At 59.6% G+C, this 8,123-nt stretch overlaps 1 protein-coding gene across 3 annotated transcripts; it reads right to left on the bottom strand.

The window, feature by feature from the left end:
• Window positions 1-42: 42 nt before the first annotated feature.
• On the bottom strand, window positions 43-8,008 carry LMAN2L (lectin, mannose binding 2 like). Of its 3 annotated transcripts, none has more exons than XM_065659062.1 (9): window positions 7,645-7,807; window positions 7,451-7,569; window positions 5,948-6,065; window positions 5,081-5,163; window positions 3,489-3,521; window positions 3,049-3,210; window positions 2,861-2,975; window positions 1,640-1,759; window positions 43-1,312 (listed from the first exon to the last, which is right to left on the bottom strand). In XM_065659062.1, the coding sequence occupies exons 1-9, from the start codon at window positions 7,760-7,762 to the stop codon at window positions 1,170-1,172; spliced, it is 1,011 nt and encodes a 336-aa protein (XP_065515134.1). In that variant the 5' UTR covers window positions 7,763-7,807; the 3' UTR covers window positions 43-1,169. The 3 variants fall into 3 exon arrangements, with proteins under 3 accessions (XP_065515134.1, XP_065515135.1, XP_065515136.1); XM_065659064.1 differs by lacking the exon at window positions 43-1,312 and adding an exon at window positions 1,901-2,121 and having other exon boundaries at window positions 1,674-1,759; window positions 7,645-8,008; XM_065659063.1 differs by lacking the exon at window positions 3,489-3,521 and having other exon boundaries at window positions 7,645-7,805.
• Between the last annotated feature and the right edge of the window lie 115 nt (window positions 8,009-8,123).

The raw sequence follows: 8,123 nt of genomic DNA, 5'->3' as shown, positions 1-8,123 counted from the left end.
TGCTGCTCCCACAATCACCCACTATCCCCCAGTGTCACCCTCTCACACACACAGCAGTGTTTATTCTGAGACACCAGAACAGCTCCAGGAGCAGGCACCCGCATTTCACTCCTGGTTGTGAGGCAAAAAGAGAACAAACCCCAGGAGAACTCCTTCTGCACCACAACCAGTGCTGGGCACTTGGAAAAAGGCTCTACCCACAGCCACGTGTGCCCCCCGTCCTCTGGGATCCCCACAGGGATCCATCCTGGCTGTGAGGGTCCTGGAAGGCTGCAGGGCATGGACGCAGCTCCCTAGGATGCCATCGAGGAGGGTGTTGCCAAGGATGGGGCTGCAGCTTTGCCATCCTGATGTCCTCAGAGCCATTAAAGACTCCCCTGGGGCAAACGGACCTAATGTCTCCTGGGTCCCTCTGGGGACCATTATCTTGTGCTGGGGTCCCCAGGGGTGAGAGTGGATGTGACAACCAGCAAGAGAACACCAAGAAATCATTGACCAAAGCAGTCCCTGAGGTAGGATTAAACCACAACTCCCTGAAAGGCAGCAAAAGCTCCGGCTCCAAGGCAGGGAAACCCTTGGAGGAGCCCTGGGATGCAGCGAGCACCGAGGGGAAAGCCGCCAGAAGCCACGACACGACATGCAAACAGCACCGGTGCGGGGATCCACGTACAAAGAAAAGCAGTCTGGGCTCCACCACCAGCCTAAGCAGGTGACAGAGCAGCCAGCGCGGGGTGAACAGCTTGGAAAATCCCTCCTGGAAGTGGAATCGCTTGGAGACAAGAGGCTGGGAGGGAAGGGGGGATCTGGTGTGGAAACAGGCGCTTGGCCGGGCCCTGCTCGCTGGCATCCCTCACAGGCGAGGTGAGGACTCCTGCCCACGTCCCGACGTCCTCCTGAACAATTCCCAGAGCAAAGCTCCTTCAGGAAGTGGCAGCTCCATCCCTGCAGCCATCACGGGACATGCTGCGGATCCCGGCTCCCACCAGGAGCAGCATTGGAGTTCTGGAGCCCAACAAGAAACAGCAGCCGTCCCCAGTGGGATTCCGGGGGGGACACAACGGTTCCTGCCACAGGGGTCGGTCCATCACGCTCTGGCCAGTCTGGGAATGGTGGGAGGCAGGATGTGGCTAGCAAGGACCAGCCATGGGCTATCCCAGGGTATTCCCAAGTCAATAGAAGTGTTTCCGGCTCTGCTCCTGCCACTTGTTGTAGATGATAACTCCGATGACGATGGCAAAAACGATGGCAACAAGGGAGAAGAAGACGATCAAGAAGAGAGCCAGGCCACTCATGGGCTCCAGCGGTGCCTCCACTGGGAGAGAGAGGAGGGAAACCAGCCCGTGAGCACCCCAGCACCCACACCCCAGGAACCCCTCCTGGGCTGCCCCATCCCTGGCAGTGCTCAAGGCCAGGTTGGACACAGGGGCTCGGAGCAAGCTGCTCCAGCGGATGGGGTCCCTGCCCGTGGCAGGGGTTGGAGCTGGAGGAGCTTTAAGCTCCCTTCCAACCCAAACCATTCCATGATTCCAGGTGGAGCTCAGCCTGTTCGCTCTCAAAACGATGTGGCTTCTCCTCCACAACCCTCCCAGTCCCTACAGCTTCCCCCTTCTCCTGTGTGGGACCAGCAGCTCCTACTCACTTCCTGGCAGCTTCAGGTTGTCCACGACGGGCAGATAGACCTCCCTGTCCCGCTTCTCCTCCTCCGGGCTCCTCTCCACTGTCAGCTGGTAGAGCTTCAGGGAGATGATGTCGTGGTTGTCTGCAAGCAGAGCAGAACCATGTCCTGAGGCACCGCTGGCAGACACAGCTCTGGCCAGGGACTGTGCCTCAGGCAGCACCACGGGATGTTATCACTTAGGACCAAGGTGCTGCTCTGCCTTCCCAAGGTGGGAAAACTCACCTCCAGAGGGCAGGATCTATGCTGGGCTGAGCTGGGCCCTCAGCCAACGGGAACCTTTAAGCTAAACTGAAAACCACCAGCCCAAAGTGGGATTAGCCCGTCAGCCACCCGAAGGGAAGGTGTTAGCATCGGCCTCACGGGGCCCTTTGCTCGTGCTGGTGGGGTTGTTAGTGGGACAAGGCGAGGGCTCCACACCAGCTCCCCGGGCACCACGCAGGGATCTGGGAGAGAAAAGGAACTGCTGGTGGAGCCAACAACGGGCTCAGACACCCATCAATGCACTTCTGCAGAGGCAGAGCTCAAATCAGGCCAAAAACCTGCCCAAAGAGGCCCAGTGGGGTAACAGCAGAGCGCACAGCACCTCAACCAGCACCGCGAGGGAAGTATTATGCAGAGGAGGGTGAAGGGCTGCAGCTTTAGGTCCCTCCCTCAACAAGGAGCAGCTCAGAGCTCCCAGAATGTGAAATCCAAAGCAGGATACCCCCGGAGCAGAGGCAGAGGGCAGGAGGGAGCCCTGTGGCTGCAGTGAAGGCCGTTCCTCCCAGTGCTGCCCTTGGGGTTAACCCAGGCTCCACGGGCTGTGGCAGGAGAGTGGAAGAGATTCCTTTTCAGTGCTCATCCTACTTTCACTCCTCCCCAGGGGCTTGTTTTGGAGACAGAACCCTCTGGCTGAGCTGCTACAGCCGCTTGGCTGCACTCCTGTTGGCTGAGGTTGAGCCATGCAAGGAGCTCAAGGAAAGTGGGAAGCGCTGCCTAAAGCAACCACTCAGGGGAGCAACACACCCAGAGCAGGCTTTGGGCTCCTCAGGAGCTGCTGCAAGCTAAAACCAAAGCTTAAAGGTGTTTAAAGCATGGAAAGATCCTCATTTGCTTCCGTAAGCAACAGCAGGTACCCAGCTGCACCTCCAAAGCTGCACAGGAGCTGCTTGGGAAGCAAGGTTCGGGACCCCGGGGCAGTACCTGAGAGGTCTCCAGTGACAGAAGACGTCCCAAAGTAGTAGCCACGGGGCAGGCGCACGCCCGGCACGTCGATGCAGTCCCTCCACTCGTGCTTCCCATCGATATCAATCAGGACCTGAGGCAGAAGCAGGGCCCTGAGCCCTTGCCGTGGCCCCGCTGCCGCGTGGGCCCGGGCTGGCAGCACTCACCGTCAGCCTCCTCTTCACGTAGCGGATGACCAGGAAGGTGTCGTGGTTGAGGTTCCTCACCATGGCCGTGCAGCCCCCCAGCTCCGTCGGGCGCCCGTCCCGGTCATGGTCGTAGGTGAGGGAACCGTTGTTCACCATGGCCGAGATGTAGGGGAACACACGCTGCCGGGGGCAAGGCTGGGGCTGAGCTCTTGGTTCGACCATGAGCCAACAGCCCTATGGAGCTCAAACTCCTTCATCCCACCACTAATCTGCCTCAACATGACAACAGCACGATCCCGTTCCATCCCTTGGACATTCAGGATGGAGGACAGGCGGTTTCATGCAGCCTCTCCCAGCTGACAAAGGGATTTCTGGAGCTCAGAGGAGGGAATTCCTCAGCTGTGAGGCAAGGTGAGACCGGGCAGCTTGGGAATGGGAAGGTCAGCAAGAGGAAGTACCTGATTTCCTGGGCTGTACCTCCTCTTCTGAGCCTGCCAGTCCAGGGTTATCGCAAAGCAAGAAAGAGCACAGAAGCAAGATGGTCACAGACCAGAGTTTAGCGTTAACCTGCAACCTGGACGCTTCCTCCCTGGGATGCTCAGCTTAGCAGAGACTAAAGCAGAGAGGGGTTTAGGTGTTAGGTGCTGAATCCTGAGCCACACAGAATCCTGAGCTGGGGGGTGAAAGCCACACAAAGTGCTGCCGTGTTTCTCCTCCTCACCATGCAGCAGCTCACCCACACAACAGAGCCCCAACAGCAAGAGCAGCTCCAGTGCCTAAAGGGGCTGCAGGAAACCTGGAGAGGGGCTTGGGACAAGGGCCTGTAGGGACAGGCCAAGGGGAATGGCTTGAACCTGCCCAAGGGGAGACTGAGCTGAGCTCTGAAGCAGAAGCTCTTCCCTGTGAGGGTGCTGAGGCGCTGGCACAGGGTGCCCAGAGAAGCTGTGGCTGCCCCATCCCTGGCAGTGCTCAAGGCCAGGTTGGACACAGGGGCTTGGAGCAAGCTGCTCCAGTGGGAGGTGTCCCTTCCCGTGGCAAAGCTCCGTGGAGGAGCTTTGAGGTCCCTTCCAACCCAAACCATTCCAGGATTCTATGATTCCACAAACACAAAGAGTGCTCTGCTCCTGACCAGAGGAGGGCAGCCCTCTCCAGGTGCCACAAAGCCAGACACCCACATTCCACTCATGATTTCCTTTACGGAAGACCCATTGTGCATCCCTTTACCCCACAAAAGCAGCTCTGCCACTGCAGGTCACCAGGATCCACCCAGCACTAACCCCATTAATAAGGCACCAAATGGCTCAGAAAGGCTTTTACAAGCACAAAGTCCACCCCTGCACCAGAGCTGCTGCTTTGGGTGCCTTAACAAAAGCTGGTTGTTCCTCAGCACCTCCCAGCAGCTCCAAGGTCAGGGCACATCCCAACTGCACCTTTTGCCCCTCTCTCCAGGGTGAGGGGTGTTAATCCCATTTAGGGATCAGCACCAAGGTCTTGGGGTACAGCAGGGCCTATGTTTTAGGGGAAACTGGCATTAAGATCAAGTTCAGCTTTGGTTTTGGAGTGATGAAAGAGATTCCAGGGCAGGGCTTGGTTTTAACTACCTCTGCACTCCCTTCTCCATAGGAACCCACACCAATAAACCTCCAAACAAACAACAGAGACACCAGGAACACAAAGTCCTTCAGACGGGCGTCTTCCAAAGGGGCAGAGCACAGTCACACTGCACCCGAGAGCAGGGAAAGCCTCCTGTGAGCAGCTGCAACAAAAGAGCCCTGTCACGCAGGCAGGGCTGGGCCAGCAGCTCAGGAACTGCTCTGCTCGAGGTCTACAATGCTCTTGGTACAGCTTCACCTCAGCTACCGCTTGAGGCAGCCTCCAGAAGAGCCCAGGAGCTCACCACACAGCGGTGGGATCATCAGACAGCTGCAGTAGGTGCTCTCTGACTTCAGAGCTCAGGAAAGCTCACACCATGCCAGGGAAGAGCCACAACCTCAGCTCTGCCCGTGCAGGCAGCTGGTGGGCAGCGTGGGCCTGTTGTCTCCTAACTCACCTCATGCTGCTTCTCCTCGTTTGGGTAGGTGTCCACAAACACTCCCAGGCCCAGGAAGTTATCCTTGCTTCCAAAGACAGGTCCTAGGAGGGAGGAGAGGCTTTGATTAAGGATGGCAAAGCCAGGCAGGTGTTGCAAAGGGGTTGTTACTCATCAGGTCACGTAAGGAGGAGGCCTTGAGCAGCGACTAAAGCACACAGAGCAGGCAGGGAAGTCAGAGGGGCAGAGGAAAACCCTTTCCCTTTGCTGCTCAAGCACTTCCTCCACAGTCTGTTTCTTAAGGAGCTGACTCCCAGTGCAGGAGGGACCACGCTTCCCATTACACTGACCCCAAAGCCAGGGCAAAACAACCCCAAAGCCCTGACCCCCAACCTGATTCCAGCCTCCCAGTGCCTCTGTGTGAGCAGCAGCTCAGGGAGGGGATCCTGCCCCTCTGCTCCGCTCTAGGGAGATCCCCCCTGCATCCCTGATCCAGAGCTGGGGCAACAGCACCAGAGGGACCTGGAGCTGCTGGCGCGAGACCTGGAGAGGGGCTTGGGACAAGGGCCTGTAGGGACAGGCCAAGGGGAATGGCTTGAACCTGCCCGAGGGGAGACTGAGCTGAGCTCTTAGGCAGAAGCTCTTCCCTGTGAGGGTGCTGAGGCGCTGGCACAGGGTGCCCAGAGAAGCTGTGGCTGCCCCATCCCTGGCAGTGCTCAAGGCCAGGTTGGACACAGGGGCTTGGAGCAAGCTGCTCCAGTGGAAGGGGTCCCTGCCCATGGCAGGGGCTGGAGCTGGAGGAGCTTTAAGGTCCCTTCCAACCCAAACCATTCCCTGAGAAGGTGGCACATTCCTGACAGCAGTGACAGCAGCTACAGCCATGCTCACCTGGCTGCATGCGATCCTTGGTGTACCAGATGGCAAATCCATCCCCGTTCAGGTTCTTCTTGCCTTGCCCGTGGATCTTGAAGTGCACCTGCATCTCCCAGTCCCGCAGGTAACAGGGCTGCAAGCAAAGGAGCAGGGATGGGACACGAGGGTGCCCCAGTACCAGCACCCACTGCTTCTTGCCCATGAGGGTTAGGGGACAGACACAGCCACCTCTGCGCCATCCTCTGCCCGTCACAACAGCTCCATGCACCACTACTCCACGTTTCCCTTGCCAACAGACCTTGCTATCCCACAGCTCCGTTGTGAGCAATAATTAACCCCAAGGGACATCATGAAACCAAGGGAATCGGTTGTTACCCAGCGCTATGGAAAGCCAAAGAACCGCTTCTGATCCCACACTACTCCGAGATCAGGAATTCACACACAGGAAAAGAAGAGTGGAATAATGGAGGAGCAGCTCCTGCTTCCTGATGAGCCAGTTATTTCCTGAGCTCCCAACACATTCCCTGGGCTAAAGGGCAGATTCATGCATGGGATGTGGGGAAGGCGGCTGGTGGGAAGCTCACGGGATGTTGGGTGGCTTTGCTCAGAAGCCACATTTCCTGAGAGCCAGCCCAAGGAAAAGGAAAGGGAAGGAAGGCCGAGGGAAAAGGGAAGGGAAGGAAGGCCGAGGGAAAAGGGAAGGAAGGCCGAGGGAAAAGCAACCTCCCTCAGTACGATATGTCACTAAATCAGAGCATGAGGGATCACTCTGGTCTCATAGGCTGCTTTCCAAACCCCTGTGGAGCAGGGCTGGATCCTGGGGCACAACATCCCCACTGATTTCATCCCACACTGAAATTCAACGGGAATCATCCAGGAATTCGGGGCAGCTTTGCCGCGTGCCGGGTGACACGCTGTACCCACAACCACACCACGCTGTACCCACAACCACACCACGCTGTACCCACAACCACACCACGCTGTACCCACAACCACACCACGCTGCTGCTCCACCAGCCCCATAGACCCGGCCATGGCACAGGCAGCAGCAGCTCCAGCCACAGGGGTCCCACAGGAGACCCCAAGCACCCCCAATGCCCATGGGGTGGCCCAGCCCTTGCAGGAGCCAAAGGGTGGGGGCTGCAGTGGTGCCAGCTCAGACCCCCCCCAGCTCCTCCCTGCCCCACTCTACAACCCCAGGCAGCTTCCCCAGCACCCCGTCAACCCCCCCCCAGACCCCCCCCCCCCAGTTTTACCCATTCCTGCCCTGAGACCCCCCCAAAACCCTCCCTTTACCTCAAACCCCTTCGCCACCCCCCACTGCTCCCATACCCTGCGCCCCTTACTCAGGACCCCCCCAAGCCCTCTGGTTCAGCCTCCAGCCCCCCAAACCCCTTCCCCACACTCACCCCAGCCCCCCCCAACCTGTTCTTAACCCCTCCCCGAGCCCCCTCACCCCCAAAGTGACCCCTCCACGGCCCCATCCCTCACCCCCAGCCCCCCCCCCCCGGTGCTCACCACCCGGTTCCAGACGGCTCCCTGCTTGCTCTGCACGTCGGGGGTGAGGCGGATGAACTGGGTCATGACCATGGCGTTACCCTGCAGGTCCCACAGCCCCGAGCTGGCCGAGCCCACACCTGCGGCCCACAACGCACTGTCGGTACCGGATACCGGGCACCTTTCCCCGCAGCGCCCTGCGCTGCCCCACTCACCCTGGTAGGGTTTGGAGAGCGAGTGCTCCCGCTTGAGGTGCTCCTCCGTCTGCTCGGCCCGCGGGCCGCCCAGCGCCAGCAGCACCAGCACGGCCGCATACCGGCCCGACGCCGCCATCTTGCCCCCGCCGCCCGCTCTACGCCCCGCCCCGCCCGCTCATTGGCCAGCTCGCCGGCGGGGAGTTCGCTTATTGGTTGCCTCGCCCAAGGCCCGCCGTATGCGGGTTGGAGGAGAGGACTGTCAATGGAGAGGAGCGGGGTGCGCGCAGGGGCTGATGGGTAACTTCTTGTTGGCTGCCTTAAAGGATCCGCGCCGGCTCCTGGTGCGCGATGGCCTGAGGTGCGCGCCCCAGGTCCTAGTGCCCCTCGCCCCAGGTCCTAGTGCCCCTCTCCCCAGGTCCTAGTGCCCCTCTCCCCGGTCCTAGTGCTCCTCTCCCCGGTCCTAGTGCTCCTCTCCCCGGTCCTAGTGCCCCTCTCCC

Source organism: Lathamus discolor, chromosome 22 (genome assembly GCF_037157495.1).
Source record: "Lathamus discolor isolate bLatDis1 chromosome 22, bLatDis1.hap1, whole genome shotgun sequence".
NCBI lineage: Eukaryota > Metazoa > Chordata > Aves > Psittaciformes > Psittacidae > Lathamus > Lathamus discolor.
The sequence above is the reverse complement of the archived record's forward strand: the minus strand, read 5'-3'. Positions and strand labels throughout refer to the sequence as shown.